This window comes from Periophthalmus magnuspinnatus, chromosome 16, assembly GCF_009829125.3.
Source record: "Periophthalmus magnuspinnatus isolate fPerMag1 chromosome 16, fPerMag1.2.pri, whole genome shotgun sequence".
Lineage (NCBI taxonomy): Eukaryota > Metazoa > Chordata > Actinopteri > Gobiiformes > Gobiidae > Periophthalmus > Periophthalmus magnuspinnatus.
Genome location: NC_047141.1, coordinates 33,892,393 through 33,919,907, shown reverse-complemented (window position 1 = coordinate 33,919,907; position 27,515 = coordinate 33,892,393). Strand labels below are relative to the sequence as shown.

Here is a 27,515-nt window from a genome sequence, read left to right as displayed (position 1 = left end):
TATCTATTCTGCCATTATTCAGGACTCGCCTCTCCACAGATTTGACCTGTAACATGGCCTTGTAAAGTGACCTGCCTGTTTCCATGGAGATGAGTTTAATGTCATACTGTGGAACATTCCAGTTCTTATTTGTGTTTGTCTATTCAAACTGTTGCCACCTGCTTGTTTTTATTAGTGACTTTAAATGAGCCATTTCCATGGAGACAAGCAGATACGCCACAAGGCACAAATCAGATCTGTGGAGCGGCAATCCTGCTAAAAAGAAGCATGTTTTTATTTAGGGTTGGACTATGTATGAATGAAAACACATGTACAACCCGGGAAATAATATTTAAATGAGAGAAGCAGGAAGTGGACCCTCCACACTAAAAAAAGTTACGTAGTGTGACTTTAAATTCACTGATTAAAAACAGTTTGACTTTTTCTTAACTACAGAACAAATGGACAGTTTCAGTGTGTAATTTAAAATGACCATTATTCATTTTACATTTCAGCTAGAATTTGCCTTAAACGTGAAAGGACTGAACCGGGTCTGAACCAGGACTAAACCGGGTCTAAACCAGGACTAAACCGGGTCTAAACCAGGACTAAACCAGGTCTAAACCGGGTCTAAACCAGGACTAAACCAGGTCTAAACCGGGTCTAAACCAGGTCTAAACCGGGTCTGAACCAGGTCTAAACCGGGTCTAAACCGGGTCTGAACCAGGACTAAACCAGGTCTGAACCGGGTCTAAACCAGGTCTAAAGAGCCCTTCAGACTCCAGTACTTCTTCGTTGGTTCAGTTCCGACACAGGAGGGTCTTTGGTGTCACATTCCTGTTTTTGTCCTGATGATCCTCGTTTCAGCCTCAGTTTCTCAAAATGTGAATTTCTTTTTCCTCTTAAAACTTTTATGCAGTGTCATTGTCATTTGGAGAAAAAACTACTGAAGTTTCATAAATAAGTACAAGTTTAAAGTGTTTTGTTTTATTTGGAGATGCACTGGTCCATCTTTTTTTAGTTCTGATGTCAAAAGGGGCGACAGTGGCTCAGTTGGTAGAGTTGTCCACTGATCCGAAGGTTGGGGGTTCAAATCCCGCTCTTGACATAAACATCATTGGTTGAGCGTCAGATCCACTGATCCACTGACATGGTTGGCGGTGCGATTCTAACTCACACAGATGAATGCTGCTGTTGTGTTGGGCAAGACACTTAACCCACCTTGGTGTGTGAATGTGTGTGTGGGGGTGTGTGGGGGTGTGTGTGAATGTGTGAGTATGTGTGAGTGGTTCCTTGTTGTAAAGTGCTTTGAGTGCCTTGAAAAATGTGACCAAAAGACGAAGTTTAAATCTGTGGACACAAAGGAAACAAAGAGGACAACTGAAGAAACAGCTTGTTTCTTCAGCTGAACAAACAATATCTTCAGCTGGGTGGCACAGTCAGTCGTTTCACCTCGCAACCAGAAGGTCTGTGGTTCAATCTCAGCATGGCCCAAATACATACAGTCTACGTGTCCTTGAGCAAGACACTTTACCCACCTTATCTGTCAGTCGACCCCGGGGCAGCTGTGGCTATAAACAAGAAACTGAAAACAGAAGCCTACTAAAAATATACGTTAAAGTTGCACAGTGGAACTTTTTAGTGGAGTCCAAATAGGGATTATTGCTTCACCTGCCGGAATGTTCCACAGTATGGCATTAAACAAAACGTAGTTTTAACCACCTGGTGCCACCTGGTGTCTCGGTGGGTGTATAAACATTTAATGCCATGCTGCGAAACATTCAATCAAGGCAAACGGAGAACGTACACTAGAAAAGCTCCGCAGTGTATCTTTAAAAAGGTTAATAACAGTAAAGCCGTTTTATTTTGTTTAAACCCCTGAATACTTTATTTAAAATCTGTTACATGACACTTCTCCTACAGAACATTACAGAACAGTACAATCACTTTTGTAATAACACGGTTAAAATGCAAAATGGCGTCTATCAATCCGTCTGCGAACTTTTACAAAACAACAGGTCCTGATTTCAGAGCGAGAGAGAGACGCCAGGAACGCCAGCGCGAAGGAAAAGAAATGATTAAAAACACCAAAACGAGTGCGGAGAGACGGCCATTTTACACCGGAGTTTGTGACGACGCAAAGCTGGTGATTCTGAAGAGGCTCCCACTTAAACACCATGTTTACTCATTCATGTTTTTATTTTTTTAAAACGCAGGACGAGTTGCGTGTTGTTTTGGTCGGCTTTTACGTCAGATGCCCTTCCTCAGTGTCTTGCACAGGGGCACAATAGCAGTACATGCACAGGTGAGTTTCATTTTAATATTGTTGTTGTAAAGTTGTATTTTCATGATGAACTAAACCTTCATGACACGATTGACACGTGTTTAGATCCAAACTCATAAAGTGCAATCTGGGATATTTTTAAACATTTATCATCAGTTATTTAAAGCTGCACTGTGTAACTTATCCATTTTGAAAGTGTTTCTGTGGAGAGTTTGTTGATTGATCTGAAGGTTGTCGGTTCGAATCCCGCTCTCGGCATAAACATCACAGATCGAGCGTCAGATCCACAGGTCGACGGTGCGATTCCAGCTCCACAGATGAACGCTGCTGTTGTGTCTTTGGGCAAGACACTCAACCCCCCTCACCCCAGTGTGTGTGTGTGTGTGTGGGGGGGGGGGGTGTGGGGTGTGTGTGTGTATATATATGTGAGAGGGGGTGTGTGTGTGAGAGTGTATGTCTGTGTGTGTATGTGAGAGAGTGTGTGTGTGTGTGTGTGTTTGTGTGAGTGTGTTTACTATGTTACTGTTGTCTAGAATATTCCACAGTGTGGCATTAAACTCATCTGTTTTCTTGACAGGTGACGCCACTAGGCCAAGTTACAGCCAGTTCTGTGGAGAGGAGAGCCCAGACACAGCAAGAAGAAGTTATTTTTGGGCAATAAAAATGAGTGCAATTGAATAAAATGCTTAATGCCATACTAAGGAACATTCCAGGCAGAGCAATAACATCTCTATGGAGACGAGCAAGTAGTGAAAAGTTACATAGTGCATCTTTAAAGTAAACATCTCATTTGTTCTATAAAAGTATAATAATAATAATAATAATAATAATAATGATTATTATTATTATTTAAATTGAGTCCAGTCCCATTGTAATAAGTGGGAGCCTGAAACGTAAAGCCGCCCGAGGGAACATGCCTTAACAGAGGAACTACAGCACGGATCAGGAATATCAGGCAACGATCCGGAGACTTTAGGAAAAATCTCTGTACAAGTCTTTATGTTACAAAAGTATTCACAACATCTACGGTGCCGACGACACACCCACAGGAACACACTCTGCTGAAACTGGCACCAACTATCGGCCCAAAACAGAACTGAAACTGGACTAAACCAGGACTGAAACTGGACTGAAACTGGACTAAACCAGGACTGAAAGAGGTCTGAAACTGGACTGAAACTGGACTGAAACTGGACTGAAACAGGACTGAAAGAGGTCTGAAACTGGACTGAAACAGGACTGAAAGAGGTCTGAAACTGGACTGAAACAGGACTGAACCAGGACTGAAACTGGTCTGAAACTGGACTGAAACTGGACTAAACCAGAACTGAACCAGGACTAAACCAGGACTGAAACCCTAAACCAGGACGTGCATAGACGGAGTAAACACGGTGGATATTTTTAAATCAGTCATATTGTGCTTGTGTCTCTATGGTTCTCATCTCTGATTCATTATGTCATAATTTGCAGATTTTAAATCACAATAAAATAATAAAACTGGAGAAGGAAATGTGTACATCATAGTGAGCGTGTCATAGTGGGCGTGTCATAGCGGGCGTGTCCTCGTGGGCGTGTACGTCAAATGCTTAAACATTTGAAAAGTTTCTTTGAAGAACAGGTTTGATTTAAATTTAGTTTTACATTTCCATAAATGATTCCTAAAGTATAAATTTACTTCCTGGTTGGACAGGACGCACGGACCCGGGGACGCACGGACCCGGGGGCGCACGGACCCGGGGACACTTCCTGTTTCTCTTCACAAACTTGACAAATGTAAATCTGTTGAAAACATCGGGTCTAAACCAAGAATTTCACAGTTTTATGAAACAGATGAGTAAAATATTTATGTGCATATTTGATTTAAAAGAGGTTTGTTATTAATATTTAACCTAAAAATCAAAGCATTTGTTTTTGTACCACAGCGGTGCCAGTGTGAGCAGAGTTTTTGTTCTTTGACCAAAGCCAAACGTGACTGAACAAGAAATCTGTGAGAAAACTGAACATGTTCAGATACAGACCAGCTGCATTAACAAAGTGCAAAGACGATACAAAATGCTGCCTATTTTTTTCTTTCGTCTTGGGTCATAATGGAGCTCAACAGTTCATTTCATTTTTCCCACAGACATTTCAAAAAATTCAAATGTGAAAAGTCTTTTATCACACAAAACTGTAGCTTTAATCCATGTTCTAACGTCCTCACAAACAGACCTGGAGTTGTGTTTTGTTTCATTCACACATGTTTGAGTCACTTTATTATTAGTCTGTTACATCTGCAAAGCTCAAAATGCTCTGTTCCACATTGTGATGTCATCAAGTGGTAGTTTTCACAGTAACTCCTCCTTTTACCTTTAGTTCAGTCGAGATAAGAGACAACTCCAGGACTGAAATGATCCAAATGATTCTATAAATTAAGGTGTGTGGAGTTTAAAAACACAGTGGAGCACTTCCTGTATCACCACATGATGACATCACAAGGTGGAACACAGTGTTTTCAGTTTGAGAGAAGAACTCAGCCTAAGTGTTTTCAGTTCGCCTTTAACATATGTATTTTTCATATGTGCCTTTTTCAGAAAGTTTATGGGAAAAATGGATGAGAAATGTTCACGTGGATTCGGTCACTGGAAAAAAAAAATATTATTAAATACAAAAATTAAAACCTGTTTATAAAACTTGAAGTGTGATTAAATATATTATTTATTTATTTACTCATAACTTCTTGAATTCTGGTCATTATGGGGCGACAGTGGCTCAGTGGTTGAGTGTTGGTCCCAACCCGAAGGTCAGAGGATCGAGTCCCGCTCGGACCAAGTTCTGTCGTTGTGTCCTTAGGCAAGACACTTCACCCACATTGCCTAGTATGAAAGTGGTGTGTGTGTGAATGATGGTGGTGGTCGGAGGGGCCGATGGCGCAGATTGTCAGCTTCACTTCTGTCAGTCTGCCCCAGGGCAGCTGTGGCTGTATCTGACCATCACCAAGTGTGAAAATGAATGAATCATGAGTCTAGTGTAGAGGCTTTGAAAAAGCACATTACAAGTGTAAGACATTATTATTATTTTGTTACATCACATTTTACTGGCTCTGTGCACATGCTAGCTAGCTCACTGTCTCAGAGCTAACAAACACTTTTATTAAAATCAGAAAATTATTAAAATGAACTACTATTAAAATTAAAATGTATTAAAATAAAGACTGAAGTATTCTGCTTATAAAAATAACTGTAGTTTGTGGTGGTTTAATGTGTATTATGCCTCAAAATTAGCATTAGCATTAGCACTGAGCCAACGTCTCTAAACAAAGACGTGTCTGGTGAAGTTTTCATTTTATTTGTGTTTAACATGTGACAGTGACGTCCACCTGCAGCTCCCTGTCCACTGTCTGATCCCCTGACCTCTGACCCACCTGCAGCTCCCTGTCCACTGTCTGACCCCCTGACCTCTGACCCACCTGCAGCTCCCTGTCCACTGTCTGACCCCCTGACCTCTGACCTCTGACCCACCTGCAGCTCCCTGTCCACTGTCTGACCCCCTGACCTCTGACCCACCTGCAGCTCCCTGTCCACTGTCTGATCTTTAAATCTTTATTCATTTTAGTGTCTGGACAAAAACCTCAGAGATAAACCTGGACAGTAGTGACGCTCACAGACAGGGGGCGCTGTCGTGCACAGAGTCTATTACTCTAATTATTTGAATAATTTCATAGTAATGTTATGGCACTTAGTGACATTTATCTTTGCTTGTCTGGAATGTTCCACAGTACGCTCTATAAATGATCTATCTCCATGGAGACAAGCAGGTGAGTCCATCAGGCTGAGCTCCAGGTCAGATCTGTGGAGAGGCAAGCCCGCTCATAAGAACTGTTGATGTTTTTCAAGGTATTTATGAGAAATGAAAACAACTATAGTTAAATAGGTTTAATGCCATACCCTGGAACATTCCAGGCCAATCAATTACATCTCCATGGAGATGGGCACATGACCAGAAAAGTTACATACTGCAACTTTTATGTTTAAATGATCAAAACTTTGCATTGATTAAGGATAAAGGAGGGTTAAGATATTTTAGTGACATATTATTAAAAGTATTTTCTCTTTTTAACGATTTCATTAACAACATTACATAATCAGAATTTGTCGTCACTATTTATAGTTTAAAATGGCACAAAATGGTCTTTAAAATGAGTCACACTGATTTGGCTTTGGTCTGATCATTGAATATGAGGAACGTTTTTTTTAAAACGTTGGCGTTTTTCCGTGAGTGTGCCGTACCAAACCTGCTCCACCACAAAATCATTTTAAACAAACTTAAAAATTCAAATAAATACATTTCATAAACATTTCAGCAATCCAAGAAAACAGACAACATGAGACGCTGAAAAATAAACAAAATCTGGAGTTAAAAGCTCAAAGGTGTAACAGGAAAAACAGCACATGAATAAATAAAAGAACGTCAAAGGCCAAAAGGAAAAAGCGATTGGTTTAAATCAGGCAGCGAACGACAAACAGGAGCCAGTTTAGTGCAGAGTTCAGATGGAGGCAGGAAGAGCAGACGCCATTTTGAAAACTGAAACGATGTCATGATTTTAGTGTTATGACGATTTCATGATTATTCAAGATTATTCAGATCTGAACTCGAGAAGATTCACCGGCGACCAGACTCACATCTTCATAAAGTACTTACTTAATCTGGGCCTTAGACATCATCTTTCTCCCATCTATAACTCCATCCTCAGTCCCAAAGCAAACAAAGGAAACAAAGAGAACAACAGAGCGAGCCAACTGAAGAAGAGGCTTGTAGAAGAGGCTCGTTTGGCTGCTCGTCCAACGTCTTCACTCCTACAACTTTTTGTCTGGTTACAGATTTTGACTTTTGACTTTTACTAATATAGTGCTTTGTTTTAAGTGCAGGGGGCGCTCTTCATGCTCAAAAAAGACTTCCTCCCTCCATCTGAACCCAAACGTAGTGACCTCTTTTTCAAAAGTGACTTCTCTTCTAGGCAACATGCTCCGTCTGTGCACGTCAAAGCGATGTAAACCGGGACAAAAACGAAATATTTAAAAGCATTTCAATTTAACAAGTATTTCTTCAAGTGGGCGATACATCCTTCAAACACGCCGCGAGTCGATTCTCATCAGAGCTCCTCCATTTTCTCTGGAGATTAAATAATAATATTGGTAATAAATAGTAAGATTTGGGTTTCATGGTCCAAAGGGGAGGAGGCGGGGCTTTGAAAACGGGAGCCTGACATCAGTGTTTCCATTGGTTCATCGTTTTGGTTTTGACTCCCTTTTTATGCCCCGCCCACATACGAGCCGCTGTCCAATGGCTGTTCAGAAAATTCGTCCCTTTGTCCAATCAGGTGAGAGAAAAGTCCAAGTGGCAGGAGCGATTATCAGCTGTCCATGCTGCGGCACTCTGTCACACAAACACAGAGGTTTAGCAAGAAATATTCAGCGAAATGAAAAATGGTTTTACTTTTAGATGAAAAAAACCTTTGTAGAAATAATTTAGGCTTATTTAAGTTTCCCATTTTTATGAAATGTAAAATAGACACCACCATCTCAAGTAAATGTCCAGGTCTGAGCCACAGCAAAAAGAAACAAAATTCTGTAACTGGATCATAGTTTGTGTAAAGAAGTGACTGATGGAGTGAGACGTCACCACAGCTTCAGCTCCACATGAAGCTCATCAAGGTTCGAGCAGGTGTAGAGGCTAAACTGGAGCAGTTTTATATTTGGAATTTTGAACACAAGTATCATAGCAACCAAGAACCAATCAGGGGCGAGACTGTTGAAGGTCACGCCCCTTCCCGCCCACACCACTGGTTTAACAGGGAGCGAGCGCTTAGCAACGCTGTCAATCAAACCTGTGGCTAACGCTAACAGGAGCGACCTCGAGGAAAGAAGGACCTGATTTGTCTGTTATTAATGTTCATATCTTGATTTACAGACACAATAGCGGCGGCTAGCAGGTTAGCTATGTCTCTTTATATAAACAGTCTATGAACTGGATAAAAGTTGTAGAAAAGATGAAGATTACCGCACCTGTCTGTTTATGGTTTCTAGACCAAGCCAACAAATAGAAACTGTCACCAAACAAGTGTGTTAGCTTCAGGTGTGTTAGCTTCAGGTGTGTTAGCTTCAGGTGTGTTAGCTTCAGGTGTGTTAGCTTCAGGTGTGTTAGCTTCAGGTGTGTTAGCTCCTCCTTCAGACAGATATAAGGCAGTGTCCAGCAGGAATCTGACCAGAACTGAAGACGTGTCTTCGACGAACAGCCAAATTTTGTCCAGTTACAGAACAGAATTTTCCTTTGCTCTGAAAACTATTCTACACTGTGATTTATCCACAGGTTTCAGAGTGATGAAAAATTAGAACTGCTGTCGTACCAATTGACAACACAAATACTGCCATGTGACTGAAACTGATGCACAGAAGCTTTCAGTTTTTACAGTCGGGATCATCAGGACAAATTATACACTATTTATTTACACTTAAATCTATTTATTTACACTTAAATCTATATGTTTTCAGGTGGTACTGTCTTTCCTCCACTAGGCACAGGTATAACAAGTAAAACTGGATACTTTGGTGCCACAAACGCAATTCAATAATCTTGTGATAAACAGGGGTGGAGCCACGGAGCTACGTCCATTTACATCATAAATGGACATAGCTCCATCGCCATAAACAGGAAGTGATCATGGGCGCACTTCCTGCTCCATCAATCATTCACTTTCTGTGTAAAAACTGTGTCCTCTCTCTGTCCTCTCTCTGTCCTCTCTCTGTCCTCTCTCTGTCCTCTCTCTGTCCTCTCTCTGTCCTCTCTCTGTCCTCTCTCTGTCCTCTCTCTGTCCTCTCTCTGTCCTCTCTCTGTCTCTGCTGCTTCAGACTCATTCTGGTCTTAAATGTTCGTATTAACCCTCTACATGATCCTGTGTTTTTATTTCACTCTTGTGTCTGTAAATCAAGATATGAACATTGACATTCTTCCCCTGACGTCGTCCTGCTAGCTACTACTAGCCTCACTTAGAAGTTTCAGTAGTTTCATTGTCTGTATAAAGAAGTGGACTTTTTGCCACTGACTCAAAAACCCTAAAGACGACGAGTCCCATTAAACCCTTTTCTAAAAGTAAAATTTTGTTTGTAAACAAAAGCTGTAAAAGTCGATAAAGTTACTGAACTTTCTCCAGATCAAATCTTACTGTACTACAAACATTAAAAAGTTCCCACACAGGACGTTTAACACTGGAGTCGTTATTTTTCTGATATCAAGTCCATTCCCACGTACCGCTGAGGCCCTCTGCTTCTGGGAGGTCCATGAACGGAGCCGGGCCCCAGATCCGGACCGTCCCGTCGTCTGAGGCGCTGGCCAAGAGCCCGGGGACCGCGGGGTTCCAGCTCACACAGTTGACCGTCCGAGTGTGGCCGGTCAGCTCTGCGATGGGCAGCTCGCTCCGACGGTGCCACACGTACACTTTGTGATCTGAGATGGACACGAGACACGGAAATGAGACGCACAAAGTTTAGTTTTTTCATATATTTAAGTTCGTCTCGTCCCAGGGCAGACGTTCCGTAAAGGCAGCTTTTAATGTCAAAATGAGGCCACTGTGAGCTGCGTCTAAGTGTTTCAATATCAGAGAATCAGGAAGTGCGTGGTTAGAATGCAAGTTGTTGTTGTTGTTTTTTTTGTATATCTGATCATTTCAATAATGCACAAAAGATTAAAGGCCCATAATGCACTGCTCTCTGATCTGTTCCTTGTCACAAACAGACCTGGAGTTCTTCTCTCAAACTGAAAACACTCAGTTCCACCTTGTGATGTCATCATGTGGTGATACAGGAAGTGCTCCACTGTGTTTTTAAACTCCACACACCTTCATTTCTAGAATCATTTGGATCATTTCAGTCCTGGAGTTGTCTCTTATCTCGACTGAACTAAAGGTAAAAGGAGCTGTTCACTTGAAACTACCACTTGATGACATCACAAGGTGGAACAGAGCATTTTGAGGTTTGGAGATGTAAAAGACTAATAATAAAGTGTGACTCAAACAAATGAAACAAAACACAACTCCAGGTCTGTTTTTGAGGAGGAAACAGCGTTAGAACATGGATTAAAGCTACAGGAGTCACTTTTGTTACTACAGGCCATTTAACTCCAAGTACAGTTTTTGACTCCGCCCATAAGTGTTTCTTGTTTTGTTAAATTTCACATCCTGAGTCTTGCCTTCGCTGCCGCTGGCGATGAAGTCCTCGTTGTGTCCCCCAAAGCAGGAGTGGATGGTGTAGAAGCCCTGGGTGACGCCCTGGTACCTCCTCAGCAGCACCCGGTCCTGCAGGTCCCAAAGGTGCACGCCCTGAGTCGCCACGTTCAGCAGAGCCAGGCGGCCATTTTTAGAAACTGTGAAGGACATTATGGGATGGTCCTCCTGCACTCTGAAACAAACAGTCCAAGATTAAAGAAACGGTTCAAGTCAGAGCAAGGACGAGAAATATAGTAAAATAGATGTATACTATTATACGTAAATACTGCGATGGTTAAATTACATTAAAGTAAAAAACAAACTGCAGAATAATCATGTGATATTTCTGTCCTCAAACCAAAACATTTCTGATCGAATGGAAAAAATACTCTGTGATTATTGTTACTACGAGAAACAACAGAGAAAATAAAAATAAACGAGGTCCGTGAACACGTCCGAGAGAAAAGTCTCACATGTTTCTGTCCGTCAGGTCCTCGAAGTTGTAGCCTCTGATTCGCTGGTGAGTGTCCGACGCCAGAACTGTGCGTCCGTCACTCAGACACCACAGACACTGCACACGCACGCCCTCCCACGAGTCCAGCAGCGTCCCGTCCAAGTCCTGAGAGGGGAAGGGATAGAGGGAGGAGGGGGGGGACAAGAGGGGGATGACAGAGAGACGAGAGGGAGGGGGGACAGAGGTGAGAGGGAGAAGAGGAGAGAGGGATTGGAGTGAGAGAAAGAGGGTGGGAAAAAGTGAGGAGAGATAGAGAGGAAGAGAGAAGGAGGAGCGTTAAAGAGATACAGAAAACAACTAAAAAACAGAGTCATTATTGATTCACACTCGGTGGGGAGGTACGTCTGAAGCCACAGCTGCCCTGGGGCAGACTAATGCAAGTGAGGCCACGAGTCTGCACCATCAGCCGCTCTGACCGCCGCCGCCACTCAGCACATTCACCATAAAAGCATCACATTCACCATAAAAGCATCACATTCACCATAAAAGCATCACATTCATTATAAAGGCGGTGAAGTGTGTTGCTTAAAGACACAAGGAAAGTTTCCCCTGGAGTCACTGCTGCCCCGACTGGTTTTCTCAGAGGTTTCCCGCCCAAACTCTGAGCCCGTCCTGTTCAGACAGACCGGACTGTGCTGCCCCCTGGTGGCAGAGTCTGTACTCACACACTGGTAGAACTGCCCGCGCTGCCCACCGGTGACGAAGCGCTTCCCGTCTGGGTTCCAGGACACGCTGGTCAGACTGTCCTCGTGAGACTGAGACATTTTGGTCCGTAACTCGCCCGTCTGCTCACACAGGGGAGAGATTATATTCTTACTCCATTTTTAAAGGAAAATCTCAGGATCTGGCAACAAAGTGAAGAGTTCAATTCAGACAGAACAGATTTACATTTGTAGTTGTTAAGCTGCACTTTTCTGGTGGTGGGGGCTGTTTTTGCCTTGGCTTTAATGTTCCACAGTGTGGCATTTTATTGCTCTGAAACTGTGAAGAACATTATTATTTTCATTTCACTATTGTGTCTATAATGTACCACACAATGCACCACAGTGTGGCATTTTATTACATTTATTGCAAATAAAAATGCTTGTTTCCATTGTGACAGACGATTTAAATGCCATACTGCGGAACATAAATAACATCTCCAAGGAAACAAGCAAGTGGTGGACCCTCTGTCATAAAAGTTACATAGTGTGCCTTTAATATATAGTTCAATTTAATATTATAATACACATGCCCTTTCTCTCTTTCATTTTTTAAATGAGTATTAAGTAAATAAAGTAATTAATAAATAAATTAATTAATTAATTAATTAATGTGCATCAAGTTATACTGAACAAATATAATATCAAATCTCAAATAAAACAATTAGATTCAATACCCACAAAAAATGAAACAATATACTGCCCCCCATGTTCACAAATAAACTTTTCAGGTTTGTAATAATAAAATAATGATTTTATCCCAGTGAAAAGTATTTAGTCACTTGTTTGTGTGACATGCAGCAGATTCTGTTTAAACACTGGCTCATTTGTTCAAAAACAGAACACAGAGAATGGGCCGGTGTCCAAAAAGATCAATATGGGCCGATACTGATCCTAAAGCGTGGAGTGGAGAAGGTTTTCCTCTGACAACACGTCGGCTCCACTTCCTTCTGAATCAATTCATTTTCTCATTTTAAAGCCAAAAACAAGTCAAACAAACATGATTTTGTGTCCACAGCAGCCCAAGAAACAGAATAAACGCCCGAAGAACGAGTGTTTGTAAATGAGATAAAAGAGTGAGCGTTTTGTGGATGAAGTGTGGACAGATGGGCCACCATAGTCACATGACAGGTGGTCGTCCTGGAGAGCCGGGTGCGTCCTAGTTCTGTGCACTTGTCTCCTCAAAGCCTCGATTCCTTCACTTTAAATCCCGCCCCCGAGGAGATGGGAGAGCGGAACTGCTTGTATCTTATTGGCTCTCTGCTCTGACTGACAGTCGAGGAAACAGGAGGCAGAAAACAGAAATGGGACGCGGCCCAGGACACAGATCGCCTTTGTTGTAAATCAGGAATTAATCAGCACTTAGTAACTCCAGATCTGAGCTTCTGGGATTTGCATCTCGAGGCTGGACACTTTAAACTGCTCAGCTCCAGGAGAATTTAGATTTACGTCGCAGAATATAAACCAATAAACAGAATGTTTCCATTTCCAGGAGCATAAAAAGAAGAGCTAAGGAGGGTCTAAGGAGGGTCTAAGGAGGGTCTAAGGAGGGTTTAAGGAGGGTCTAAGGAGGGTCTAAACAGGGTCTAAGGAGGGTCTAGTGAGGGTCTAAGGAGGGTCTAAGGGGGGTCTAAGGAGGGTTCTAATGAGGGTCTAAACAGGTTCTAAGGAGGGTCTAAGGAGGGGCTAAGGAGGGTTCTAAGGAGGGTCTAAGGAGGGTCTAAGGAGGGTTCTAATGAGGGTCTAAACAGGGTCTAAGGAGGGTCTAAGGAGGGGCTAAGGAGGGTTCTAAGGAGGGTCTAAGGAGGGTCTAAGGAGGGTCTAAGGAGGGTCTAAGGAGGGTTCTAATGAGGGTCTAAGGAGGGTCTAAGGAGGGTCTAAGGTCTTCAATGTCGGTGCAAACTTAACATATTAATATAGAGTCATTTAACAGTGGAGCGTACCACCCCCCAGACGTCTAAACTGCACGGAGCACATTTCTTCATACAAAAAAAACCTGCATAAAATATATTTTGTCCTTTGCAGAGGATATTCTTGTATATAAATAATTGCACCATATCAAATTGCAGTTTTGATTTGATGTTGATATATACATATAATACATATTTATAAATATACATATATACATATTTATACTTATAGAAGTATTTACAATAAACCTTAAACCAGAGCTATAAGCCCAGATAAAGCAGCTCCTGTGTGTTACCTGGACGTTCCACAGCCAGAGCTCGGAGCAGTCGTCAGGGCCACAGGCGATGAGGTAAAGGTCATCAGGGCTCCAGGACAGATATGACACGCCGTACGCGTGACCCTCCAGAGTCTTCAGCATCTTCAGACTGTGAGTCTCCTGCCACAACAAACACATTTATTTATTATTTTAACCTTTTTAGCACAGAAAAACACGTCAAGAATGGATTAAACAAGACATTTTCTCAGGTACTGATTAAATCAGCCCTATTGTGTCTCTATGGTTCTCATCTCTGACCCCCGTCGATCATTATGTAACAATTTACACATTTTAAATCACAATATTCATTTAGATTTAAACCAGGACTAAACCAGAACTAAACCAGGTCTAACCCAGAACTAAACCACGTCTAAACCAGGACTAAACCAGGACTAAATCAGGACTAAACCAGAACTAAACCAGAACTAAACCAGGACTAAACCAGGGCTAAACCAGGACTAAACCACGTCTAAACCAGGACTAAACCAGGACTAAACCAGGACTAAACCAGGACTAAACCAGAACTAAACCAGAACTAAACCAGAACTAAACCAGGACTAAACCAGAACTAAATCAGGACTAAATCAAGACTAAACCAGGACTAAACCAGGTCTAACTATGCCCGCCTAAAAACATATTCTAGATTATGACTTAATCTAATAAACACATAAACACATAACTCTATAACTACAACTAAAGAAACACATGTTGGGATTTTAACTTATATAAACTCATATCTTTTTGTGGTGTAAATACAAGACATTGAAAAGTTACACAGTGTGCTTTAATGCCCTGAGCTCACCAGGTCAACCTGCCACACGATGACGGTCGTGTCTTTGGAGCCTGTGGCCAGTTTAGTTCCATCGTTGGAGAATTTACAAAACCAAACCTCGTTACAGTGTTCAGTGAGGATCTGCTGAGTGTAGCACGGGAACTGCTTCCTAAAACAAAACAAAAAACCCAAAGATCAGGTCTGGTCCAGGTTTGTCTGCGCATCCAACCCGCGGCTTGGATGCAGACAAACCTCTTCACTCCTACGACAGATTTAAACACAGTTACCGGCTGCAGGTGTGGTCCAGCAGCAGAGACACAGAGTCCAGTCCAGAGACCAGTTTAGTGTTGTGGTACAGGCAGCGTTCCCTCTGCAGCTCCACAGCCTGTTTGAGCAGAGTCTGGAGCCTTCGAGGAGGGAGCATCACCGACGGGGGCAGGTACGCTAGGACACAGGTCCAAGTTTATTTATGAAGTCATTCAAAACAATCACACATTTCCATCCAACCACCCCACCAACCAAAAAAAATAACCACCCAATCACCCAATTACCCAATTACCCACCCAACCAAAAAAAAACAACCACCCAATCACCCAACAAAAAACAATCACCCAACCAACCAAAAAAAAAAACAATCACCCAACAAAAAAAACAATCACCCAACCACCCAATTACCCACCCAACCAAAAAAAAACAACCACCCAATCACCCAACAAAAAACAATCACCCAACCAACCAAAAAAAAAAACAATCACCCAACAAAAAAAACAATCACCCAATTACCCAATTACCCACCCAACCAAAAAAAAACAATCACCCAATCACCCAACAAAAAAACATTCACCCAACCAACCAAGCCCACAACTGCCCAACTCCACACAATCATACAACCATGGACTGTTTATATAAATGGAAATAGCTAATCTGCCACCACCGCGTTCCAAACAGGAAGTGACCATGGGCGCACTTCTGGCTCTAATTCACTTTCTGTGTAAAAACCGTGTCTCCTCTCTCTGTCTCTGCTGCTTCAGACTCATTCTGGTCTTAAATGTTCGTATTAACCCTCTACATGATCCTTTTTATTTCGCTATTGTGTCTGTAAATCAAGATGTGAACATTAATAACAAACAAATCAGGTCCTTCTGTCCCCGAGGTCACTCCTGTTAGCGTTAGCAACAGGTTTGATTGACAGTGTTGCTAAGCACCTGCTCCCTGTTAAACCAGCCGTGCGGACTTTCAACAGCCTCACTCCTGATTGGCTCTTTGGTTGATATGACACTTGGGGAATTCCAAATATAGAACTCTGGTCCAGATTAGCCTCTATAAAAACCTAATGCTCCACTACGTAACTTTCCTGGTGCTTGTCTCTTGCCTGGAATGTTCCTCATTGTGACATAAACGTGTCATATTGGTTTTATTTTAGGCACAGTTTTGTTTGGGAGACGTGTTTACCTTGACGTGTTTGTGCTGCGAGCTCAGAGTCGTCCTCAGAGCCGTCAGTGCGTCGGCGCCGATGTGGGTCAGACACGCTCCAGTGTTTCACACAATCCAAAATGTCTGACTACACTAACACTGAAATGACCAGTAGATGGCGTGACGTGTGATATAAGGCTGACGTAAATATAGATAATAAACCAACTCATAAAGCAGAAATATCCCCAAAAAAGAATCTAAATCTACTATATTAAAACAAAAACATGAGTCGAAATAATGAAATTACAGAACGCAGCACATAAGTCAGTTTGTGTCTATAATGAGTCATAGAAGTTATTTATTTAACTTTCTACAGCCCAAATCTTATTTAAAAAAAAAAAAGCTAAAATTTCCCACTACTGCAAAGAAAAAGTACCAATTAAGACCAAAATGACGAGTCTGACAGCAGCAGTTACAGAGAGGGGGGACACAGTATTTCAAAAGAAAGTGAATTGGAGCCAGAGTCAGTGGAGCAGGAAGTGGGCACATGACCACTTCCTGTCTGGAACGCGGCGGCTAGCAGGTCCTGTTTGTTGTGAGGTGACGGTGCTAACCACTCTGCCACCATTAGATCATTATTGTGACGACCTTTTGTTTGTTTTATTTAAATCGTAATGACTCACTCTGTAGTTTGTCCAGGAGTTTGGTCCGAGACGCGGCGCCCTTTCCCTCCCAGTCGGCTTTGGCTCGGAGGTCTTCAGCGTGACTGCACATCAGGTACCTGCGAATAAACCGGCGAATAAACGGTCACAAGGAACCACACACACTCACACACACACACACACACACACTCACCCCCACACACACTCACACCCACCAGTGCACACAGACATTGGGTGAGGGGGGTTAAGTGTCTTGCCCAAGGACACAACAGCGTTCATCTGTGGGAGCTGGAAGAGCGAGATTCGAACCGCCAACCCTCAGATCAGTCACAAACACTGACCCACTGAGCCACTGTCGCCCCCTAGAGTTTATTCACTTTTAGTATCTGCACAATACAATTTACACACTAAACCAGGACTAAACCAGGACTAAACCAGGACTAAACCAGGACTAAACCAGGACTAAACCAGGACTAAACCAGGACTAAACCAGGACTAAACCAGGTCTAAACCAGGTCTAAACCAGGACTAAACCAGGTCTAAACCAGGACTAAACCAGGTCTAAACCAGGACTAAACCAGGTCTAAACCAGGTCTAAACCAGGTCTAAACCAGGTCTAAACCAGGACTAAACCAGGTCTAAACCAGGACTAAACCAGGTCTAAACCAGGACTAAACCAGGTCTAAACCAGGACTAAACCAGGACTAAACCAGATCTAAACCAGAACTAAACCAGGACTAAACCAGGACTAAACCAGGTCTAAATCAGAACTAACCCATGTTTGTCCTGGTCTGTCGTGCCCACTGTCCATGTCCTAACACTCAAGTCAAACTGTTCCCTCCTAAAGTGTTTCAGTTTGTTTCGTTTGCTTGTGCTCTGTGTTTCTGTTTCAGTTTGTTTCGTTTCCTCGTGCTCAGTGTTTCTGTTTCAGTTTGTGTTTCGCAGCTCTGCAGCACTGACTCATTTTTGCTCATCTTACTACTCCTCAAACAGTCGCCCCCACAGCCGGACTCAGCGTTTAACACCAGAGCCCTGCATTTACAACAATGTGACAATGTGCTAACAACGAGCTAACAATGAGCTAACAACAACCAAACAACGAGCAAACAACGAACAAACAACGAACCAACGAGCCAACAAGCCAACGACGAGCTAACAATAAGCTAACAATGACCAAACAACGAACCAATGAGCCAACGACGAGCAAACGACGAGCTAACAATAAGCTAACAACGACCAAACAACGAACCAACAACGAACAAACAACAAGCCAACGACGAGCCAAATATGAGCCAACAACCAGCTAACTATAAGCCAACAACGAGCCAACAACGAGCCAACAACGAGCCAACAACGAGCCAACGATGAGCTAACAACGAGCTTACAATGAGCTAACAACAACCAAAGAACGAGCAAACAATGAGCTAACAACGAGCAAACAACGAGCAAAAAACTGCCAAACAACAAGCTAACAATGAGCTAACAACGAGCTAACAACGGGCAAACAACGAGCTAACAATGAGCTAACAACAAGCAAATGACGAGATAACGATGAGCTAACAATGAGCAAACGAAGAGCTAACAATGAGCTAACAGTGAATAAGGAGAATATACTGGCCACTTTTTTATGTAGCACTTTTCCACCTCACTCAAAAGAACCACACACACACACATCTGACACACAGGGAGGGCATCTGACACACAGGTGGCAGTGACTGACCCGCTGAGCACGTGTATCCGCTCTGTGTTGTACTTCAGAGGCGTGAGCTCCGCCCTCAGAACCTGCAGAGCCTCCAGGACCTTGCCATCCTCCAGGAACTCCAGGTACTTCTGCTGCAGCAGCAGGAACGTCATCCTCTGTAACAGTAGAAGAAGAAACGAACGTTTACACACAGTAGAAGAAGTACTCCAGTCTGTTACTTCAGTAAAAGTACAGATACAGGAGGAAAAAATACTCAAGTAAAACTATCACATGAAAAAAAAAAAATCTACTTAAGTAAAAGTATTAAAGTACCTGTTTAAAAACTGTACTTAAAGAGTAAAAAGTAATTCTCACAGATTTTAATCTTTATAAAGCTTCAAATGTGGTGATTTTGATAAAGATTGTTTTGTTCTGATCATGTTAAAATTAAAGCCTCAGACTTTTCAACAGCAGTTCATACCTTTACTTTTCAATCCTGTTCATAAATGTAGTGCAGTAGAAAGTAAAGATACTGCTCTCAAATTTACTCAAGTAAAAGTAAAAAGTACACACTTTAAAATGTGCTTAAGTAAAGTACAAATACATAAAATGTGTACTTAAGTACAGTACTTCACTATTTTAACTCTGTTACGTTCCAACACTGGAGTAGACCCTGAGTCCTGACCCCGAGTCCTGACCCCGAGTCCCGACCCCGAGTCCCGACCCCGAGTCCCGACCCCGAGTCCCGACCCCGAGTCCCGACCCCGAGTCCCGACTCCGCCCAGTTCCTACGACTAAATGCAGTTGTTTAAACCCCGACTCTCTGATCTGATTGGTCAGTCCCTAAACCTCAGCACCTGCAGCCAATCAGGACTCAGTGCTAGTGCGGCCTCTGCAGCTCAGGGAGTGAATCTGGAGGGTCTGATCTTTCACACGAGGCATGTCCATAAACTGTGTCCTGTAGGTTAAGGATCTGGAAAGCCAGGTTCAGTTGTGATTACAGTTATTTTAGGCTTCGTACTTTAAACATTTCTAAACTTACCACAATCGCACTGGGAGAATGCATCAGCGCCTTGAGCTCGTTCAAGTCACTCTCAGCCTGAAGAAAAAACAAAAACTATTTTACTTTTCATGAATTCCATTTGTAAAGAAGAGACTCCACACAAACGCACGGACCACGTCACACATATCGACACATTTAGTCCCTGACAAACTGCCCCCGGCTCCGTCACAAACAGCTGTTTGGTTCAAGGTGAGACATAAAAGTCTAAAAATAACATCGCACGACTTTGACCCAACAAGAGCATCGTTCTCCCTGTGGTGAGGACGTGATGTTCATGTAGAGCCTAAACCTGCTCAGGTTTAAGGACAGAACATCGTTTAGACTGTCACAGGTCTCATAATATGAAAAAATAACTTTAAAAATAAAAAACATATCCTGAATTATGTTGCTTCATTCATTTGATTCACCGATCGACGTTGGCTCCTCCTCCGCACCTTCACCGAACTCTGACATCACAAAGTGGAACAGAGCGTTTGGAGCTTTGGAGATGTAGACAGACTAATGATAGTTTAGTCCAGGTTTAGTCCAGGTTTAGTCCCAGTTTAGTCCTGGTTTAGTCCCGGTTTAGTCCATAAATCGGATCATTTAGGTGGTAGTATCTTCCCTTATAAAAAACGTCTCTGATTCCGGCAGCTGATATTTTGACTGAGTTTAAACCGCCTCAAAGTAATACCCTTTGTTTTCAGCAGGGGGCGTGTTTCTGTGGTTTCAACATTCATCACTTTTACTTTTTTCCTTCAAAGTGAACTTGGGAATATAGAGTTTTTATACTTTAAATACTGACATTAAAATCAGCACAATGGAACTAACTGGCATTAAAGTCCCATGATAATAATAATAATAATAATAATAATGTCTTACACTTGTAATGTGCTTTTTTCTCTACACTAGACTCATGATTCATTCATTTTCACACTTGGTGATGGTCAGATACAGCCACAGCTGCCCTGGGGCAGACTGACAGAAGTGAGGCTGCCAATCTGCGCCATCGGCCCCTCCGACCACCACCATCATTCACACACACACCACTTTTATACTAGACAATGTGGGTGAAGTGTCTTGCCTAAGGACACAACGACAGAACTTGGTCCGAGCGGGACTCGATCCTCTGACCTTCGGGTTGGGACCAACACTCAACCACTGAGCCACTGTCGCCCCAGACGCTCTGGTCTGTCCTAATGTTTAATCGTCACACACAGACCTGGAGTTGTGTTTTGTTTCATTCTCACATGTTTAACACACAAACCTGCAGATTTAGGCTGAGTTCTTCTCTCAAACTGAAAACACTCTGTTCCACCTTGTGATGTCATCATGTGGAGATACAGGAAGTGCTCCACTGTGTTTTTAAACTCCACACACCTTCATTTATAGAATCATTTGGATCATTTCAGTCGTGGAGTTGTCTCTTATCTCGACTGAACTAAAGGTAAAAGGAGGAGTTAATGTGAAAACTACCACTTGATGACATCACAAGGTGGAACAGAGCATGGCCCTATGCGGGTGTTTCTTTAGTTTGGTTTTGTTTGTATTGTTCTGCATTAAAAGAGTCTTGTGCTCACACTGGGCTCTCTCTGCAGAAATAAAGACACATGAGGGGGCGTGGCTCACCTTGTCCCACTCTCCCTCCATGACGTGGTTCCTGAACTTTGTGGCTGATGGATGCTCCAGACGACAGCCCGACTCCTGCATCAGAAGATCCACGGTCTGACTGCAGAAACAAGAACGTCACTTTAACATGAGTTTTTACATTAAACGATGGAAACAGGCGAGTTTGTACAGCACGATGTGTCCACAAAGTCATTCAAAGTGTTTTACAGAATAATAAAGACATTAAAATCACAATACAACAAATCAAAACATAAATAATCACAAATAAACATAATAAGATTAACATTAAAGGAGAAAAGAGCAGAATAAAACACTTTGAGTCACAGACAAACAGAACTGAGCCTGAGTCACATCTACAGGAAGAAAGAGACAAGTTTAAACTGAACAAAACTCAAACACTGATTCAACAGGTTTAGACCTGGTTTAGACCTGGTTTAGTCCTGGTTTAGACCTGGTTTAGACCTGGTTTAGTCCTGGTTTAGACCTGGTTTAGTCCTGGTTTAAACCTGGTTTAGTCCTGGTTTAGACCTGGTTTAGTCCTGGTTTAAACCTGGTTTAGTCCTGGTTTAAACCTGGTTTAGACCTGGTTTAGTCCTGTTTTTTGGTGCAGTCGTGTTTTTACACCTCACTCTGTACCGTCTCTTTTATTGATTAATGCAAATCCTTAAAGGAGCACTATGTAACTTTTCTGGGTCTGTATCATAAAATTGTTTATCTCCATGGAGACAAGCAGGTGACCAAGCAAAGTTACAGGTCAGATCTGTGGAGTGGCGTCCACACTCACTGAATTTAAGTTATTGTATTTACTGCAATACAAACATTTGTAACTGAAATTATATATATATATATATATATATATATATATATATATATATATATATATCGATCCCTCTGTCCTCTGACTCTGAGCTCCTCCATTTTCATAATAAAATATTTGGACCATTTCACTTGAGACATTTTACCAAACGCTGTGTGTGTTTTGTGTGTTGTGTGTGCTGTGTGTGTGTGTGTGTTGTGTGTGTGTTGTGTGTGCTGTGTGTTGTGTGTGCTGTGTGTGTGTTGTGTGTGTTGTGTGTGTGTGTTGTGTGTGTTATGTGTATGTTGTGTGTGTTGTGTGTGTTGTGTGTGTGTTGTGTGTGTTGTGTGTGCTGTGTGTGTGTGTGCTGTGTGTTGTGTGTGTGTGTTGTGTGTGTGTGTTGTGTGTGTGTGTTGTGTGTGTGTTGTGTGTGTGTTGTGTGTGTTGTGTGTGTTGTGTGTGTGTTGTGTGTGTTGTGTGTGTTGTGTGTGTTGTGTGTGCTGTGTGTGTGTGTTGTGTGTGCTGTGTGTGTGTTGTGTGTGTGTTGTGTGTGTTGTGTGTGTTGTGTGTGTTGTGTGTGCTGTGTGTGTGTGTTGTGTGTGCTGTGTGTGTGTTGTGTGTGTTGTGTGTGTGTGTTGTGTGTGTGTTGTGTGTGTGTTGTGTGTGTTGTGTGTGTGCTGTGTGTGTTGTGTGTGTGTTGTGTGTGTTGTGTGTGTTGTGTGTGTGCTGTGTGTGCTGTGTGTGTGTGTTGTGTGTGTGTTGTGTGTGTTGTGTGTGTGTGTTGTGTGTGCTGTGTGTGTGTTGTGTGTGTGTTGTGTGTGTGTTGTGTGTGTGTGTTGTGTGTGTGTGTTGTGTGTGTGTTGTGTGTGTTGTGTGTGTTGTGTGTGTGTTGTGTGTGTTGTGTGTGTTGTGTGTGTGTTGTGTGTGTTGTGTGTGTTGTGTGTGTGTGTTGTGTGTGTTGTGTGTGTGTTGTGTGTGCTGTGTGTGTGTTGTGTGTGTGCTGTGTGTGTTGTGTGTGTGTTGTGTGTGTGTGTTGTGTGTGTTGTGTGTGTTGTGTGTGTTGTGTGTGTTGTGTGTGTGTTGTGTGTGTTGTGTGTGTTGTGTGTGCTGTCCGGATGTGACCTCCGGAGGTCGGAGGTTAGCTCCATTAGCCTGTTAGCTCCATTAGCCTGTTAGCTCCATTAGCCTGTTAGCTCCATTAGCCTGTTAGCTTCTGTTTAGCTTTGATATAATCACTTGAGGTAGTGTTGTTGCAAAAAAAACAGGAATTACTGGGGAAAATGTCTTTGTCATGGCTCAGTCTGAGCTGGGAGGTGCCCGCGTTCTTTCAGCTGTAAAAGTCTTTTGTCTGAGTGTGATACAAATATGTCACATAAACAACAGTCTCAAACACATACGAGGTTTAAAGGCCCATAATGCACTGCTCTCATCTGTGTAATACACAAACCTCCTCACAAACAGACCTGGAGTTGTGTTTTGTTTCATGTTTAACACACAAACCTGCACATTCATACTAAGTTCTTCTCTCAAACTGAAAAGAAACACTCTGTTCCACCTTGTGATGTCATCATGTGGAAGTGCTCCACTGTGTTTTTAAACTCCACCTTCATTTATAGAATCATTTGGATCATTTCAGTCCTGGAGTTGTCTCTTATCTCGACTGAACTAAAGGTAAAAGGAGGAGTTAACGTGAAAACTACCCCTCTGACCCCCCTGCAGCTCACTGTCCACCATCTGACCCTAACCCCCTAACCTGTGACCTCTGACCCCCCTGCAGCTCCCTGTCCACTGTACTTAAAAATAGTATTCAAAATGTGTATTTTTGGTTGATGTTTTCAGTTACTCCCCAGAACTGGTCCCTCTTAATTTAAGTAACTGCCAAAATAATTAACGGTTAAATGTAGTTTTTGTTTTTATATAAACTTTCTTTGCTTATTTAGTCCAAAAAAACTAAAGTCTGTGTTATATTAGACACATTAAAATGGCGACTTATTCAGGGTCATAAATACTGAGCAGCTCCAGTGTGAGACAAGACTAAGCCAAGACTAAACCAGGACTAAGCCAGGACTAAGCCAAGACTAAACCAGGACTAAACCAGGACTAAACCAGGACTAAACCAGGACTAAACCGGGACTAAACCGGGACTAAACCGGGACTAAACCAGGACTAAACCAGGACTAAACAGGGACTAAACAGGGACTAAACCGGGACTAAACAAAAGCTAAGCCAAGACCAACCCAGGACTGGATCATAAATAAACCTCGACTAAACGAACACAAAGCCCAGACAAAATGAATAAAACATCACATTATATAAATATATTTAATTGTGTTTATTTTCTGTTGATTCTTCATCTCTGTGTTCAAACATAAAGTGAAGGATATACTGTGAGACAAACACATTATTTTTAAAGCTGCACTGCGTAACTATTGGTTGACGGTCGCCACGGCACCACCTGTTGTCTGTTATAGCTGTGCCTGGAATGTTCCACAGCATGACATTAAACCTGTATAGCCCACAGTTTGCATGTATTAAATCACATGAGTTACACACAGATCTGACCCGTAACTTGGTCTTTTACTTGTCTCCATGGAGATAAAGAAATGTAATGCCATACACTAGGGCATTCCAGATGAAGCCATGAGATGTCAAACCAATGAGAACGAGCAGGTTTCAGACTCAAATGTCCCGTTAGAATCACACGATAATAAAAACAACCAAAACAAACCTTTAAACGTCCTGCATCAAAACTGACTCCTGCCTTGAGCACCAGAGCGAGGCCCAGATCTACCACACCAGACCAGACCCAAGTGTAGGCTGTACAAAGAGGCCCCTGAGACCAGCACATGACTGCAGGTGTAAGACGCTGCAGGGAAACAAACATGGAGCGACATAACCAAGTGGCACAGTGTACAGGAAATAGGAACATGAGAAACTAGAGAAAAACCAGGGGTTCAAGGAAGAGCTGGAGAAGGCTTGGAAGGTAAAGGCATCAGTGAAGCCTGTGGTCATCGGAGAACTTGAGGGAGTGACCCCCAAACTGGAGCAGATCCCAGAAAAAACATCAGACATCTCAGTCCAGAAAAGTGCAGCTTTTCAACTGTGGGAGCAATTATTAGAAAATGAAAGACAAGACCACTGATAATCTCCCTCAATCTGAGGCTCCACACAAGATCTCACCCCGTGGGGTCAAAATGACACAAGAACATGAGCAAAAACCCCAGAACCACACGACCGAGTGAATGACCTGCAGAGAGCTGGGACCAAAGTAACAAAGGGACCATCAGTAACACACTACACCACCAGGGACTCAAATCCTGCAGTGCCAGACGTGTCCCCTGATTAAGACGGGACATGTCCAGGCCCGTCTGAAGTTTGACAGAAGCATTTGGATGATCCAGAAGAGGATTGGGACAATGTCACAGGGTCAGATCAAACCAAAATACAACTTTTTGGTAAAAACTCAACTTGTCGTGTTTGGAGGAGAAAGAATGCAGAGTTTCATCCAAAGAACACCAGACCTACTGTGAATCATGGGGGTGGAAACATCATGCTTTGGGGCTGTTTTTTTGTTTTTTTTTAAAGGGACCAGGACGACTGATTCGTGTAAAGGAAAGAATGAATGGGGCCATGTGTCGTGAGATTTTGAGTAAAACCTCCTTCCATCAGTGAGGGCAATGAAGATGAAACGTGGCTGGGTCTTTCAGTGTGACATTGATCCAAACACACGCCCGGGCAATGAGGAAAACCCCATAGAAAATCTTTGGAGGGAGTTGAAAGTCCGTGTTGTGTGGACCAAACTACAGCAACAGTGAAAACCTCTGGAGACAGAAAACGACCTGTCACTGCAACAAAGGGAATATAATAAAGTATTGAGATGACCTTTTTTATTGACCAAATATTTACTTTACACCATAATTTACCAATTAATTCATTAAAAATCCTACAATGTAATTTCCTGGATTCTTTCATTCTGTCTCTCATAGTTTAAGTGAAACTATGATGAAAATTACAGGCCTCTCATCTTTTTAAGTGGGAGAACTTACACAATTGGTGGATGAGTAATTTTTTTTTGTCCCACTGTAATATCTGTCCATCTATCTATCTATCTATCTATCTATCTATCTATCTATCTATCTATCTATCTATCTATCTATCTATCTATCTATCTATTATAAAATGTTATACAATGTCCCACAATCGATTATTATAAAGTATTTTTGTTTATTGTCTCATCCCTTTAGTTCAGTGGCAACTCCAGGACTGAAATTTGAGAGAAGAACTAAATCTGCAGGTTTGTGTTAAACGTGTGAATGAAACAAAACACAACTCCAGGTCTGTGTGTGATCAGAGTCATACGGGCCCTTTAAACACACTACAGTCACATTATATCCACAGACACGTGCACATTCACATGAGGACAACACCGTGTCCCAGAGTCAACCCACTGACCCCCTCCCCCTGCACTGACCCCCCCCTTCCTGCACTGACCTCCCCCTGCACTGACCCCCCTCCCCCCCTCCCCAGGACTTACTTGAGCCCCAGGTCGTGCAGGTGTTGTCCTATGAGTCTGATCACATCCTCCTCACACTGAGACAGACACTTCTTCTTTTTCCCCGCGGAGGAGACGTCCTGATGCGGCCTGTCCTCTGTCCCCGGGGGGTTCGGTCCAGTGTTCAGTCCGGTGTTCAGTCCGGTGTTCAGTCCGGTGTTCAGTCCGGTGTTATTGTTGCTCAGTGAGTTACTGTTGGCGACATCACTGTTGGACACAGGCGGGAGCCCGTTCTCTTCTCCCGGTGTGGAGTCTCCGTTCTGGGCTCCGTTGGGCCGTGACAGTTCGGTCTGCGGCTCCGGGCCGGTTCCGTTCGTCTGCATGTTCACGACACCGCGGCTCTGGACGCTCCGCTCCGCCTCAGAGGAAACGACACGGGCCCGACGCACTGACCCAGATGCAGCGCCTCCGCTGCGGCCGAGTGTTCACCCGCGACACGGAGCAGGAGGCTCAGTCCCGGGCCCGCATGGTGTGGGACGGCCCGGTGCTGTCGGGTTCTGTCGGTTCTGTCGGGTTCTGTCGGGTTCTGTCGGTTCTGTGCGCTGTCAGGCCCGTTTTTACGCACAGAAGCGTCTGGGTCGAGCTTGTTATTGTTGCGCTCGCAGACAGCTGCAGCCTTGTTATGGACATACGCAGTGACGTCAGCGGAAATTCCTTCACGTTTTGTCCAGGCGTCGCCTCCAGGAGGCGCCACTGGACCGGATCACAAAGAATTTTATATTTAAGAGATGTGAACATTTGAGAACGTTTTTATCTGCAGAATACTGAAATACTGCATTAAAATGTGTTGTGTTTTCTGTTACTTGGACCAATCACAGGGCTGCATTTGAAGACTTTAAATACTTTAAAACTAAGGTACAAAATATGACAAGAATATATATATATATATATATATATATATATATATATATATATATATATATATATATATATATATATATATATATATATAACATCACAACAGCTGTGGTTTCTATTTTCTTTAGAACATTAGCACATCTGTACTTCTCTAAAGATTATAACTAAA

At 42.7% G+C, this 27,515-nt stretch overlaps 1 protein-coding gene across 2 annotated transcripts; it reads right to left on the bottom strand.

Moving 5' to 3' along the window:
• Nucleotides 1-5,134: 5,134 nt before the first annotated feature.
• On the bottom strand, nucleotides 5,135-27,123 carry LOC117384378 (WD repeat-containing protein 26-like). Of its 2 annotated transcripts, none has more exons than XM_033981686.2 (14): nucleotides 26,471-27,123; nucleotides 21,141-21,240; nucleotides 19,512-19,568; nucleotides 18,509-18,645; nucleotides 16,810-16,907; nucleotides 15,001-15,157; nucleotides 14,744-14,882; nucleotides 13,921-14,061; nucleotides 11,679-11,798; nucleotides 10,973-11,118; nucleotides 10,484-10,692; nucleotides 9,548-9,742; nucleotides 5,743-7,675; nucleotides 5,135-5,652 (listed from the first exon to the last, which is right to left on the bottom strand). In XM_033981686.2, exons 1-13 carry the CDS (start codon nucleotides 26,809-26,811, stop codon nucleotides 7,653-7,655), a joined length of 1,863 nt encoding a protein of 620 aa, XP_033837577.1. In that variant the 5' UTR covers nucleotides 26,812-27,123; the 3' UTR covers nucleotides 5,135-5,652; nucleotides 5,743-7,652. The 2 variants fall into 2 exon arrangements, with proteins under 2 accessions (XP_033837577.1, XP_055083669.1); XM_055227694.1 differs by having other exon boundaries at nucleotides 5,577-5,618; nucleotides 5,709-7,675.
• Nucleotides 27,124-27,515: the final 392 nt, after the last annotated feature.

Excerpts from the sequence above, each read along its gene's own strand:
- LOC117384378 (XM_033981686.2), bottom strand. The coding sequence starts at position 26,811 with ATGCAGACGAACGGAACCGGCCCGGAGCCGCAGACCGAACTGTCACGG. Across the intron at positions 19,569-21,140 it reads TGGAGGGAGAGTGGGACAAG|GCTGAGAGTGACTTGAACGA; the intron begins GTGAGCCACGCC and ends TTTTTTCTTCAG. Across the intron at positions 7,676-9,547 it reads AGAAGCAGAGGGCCTCAGCG|AGTGCCGCAGCATGGACAGC; the intron begins GTACGTGGGAAT and ends TTTGTGTGACAG.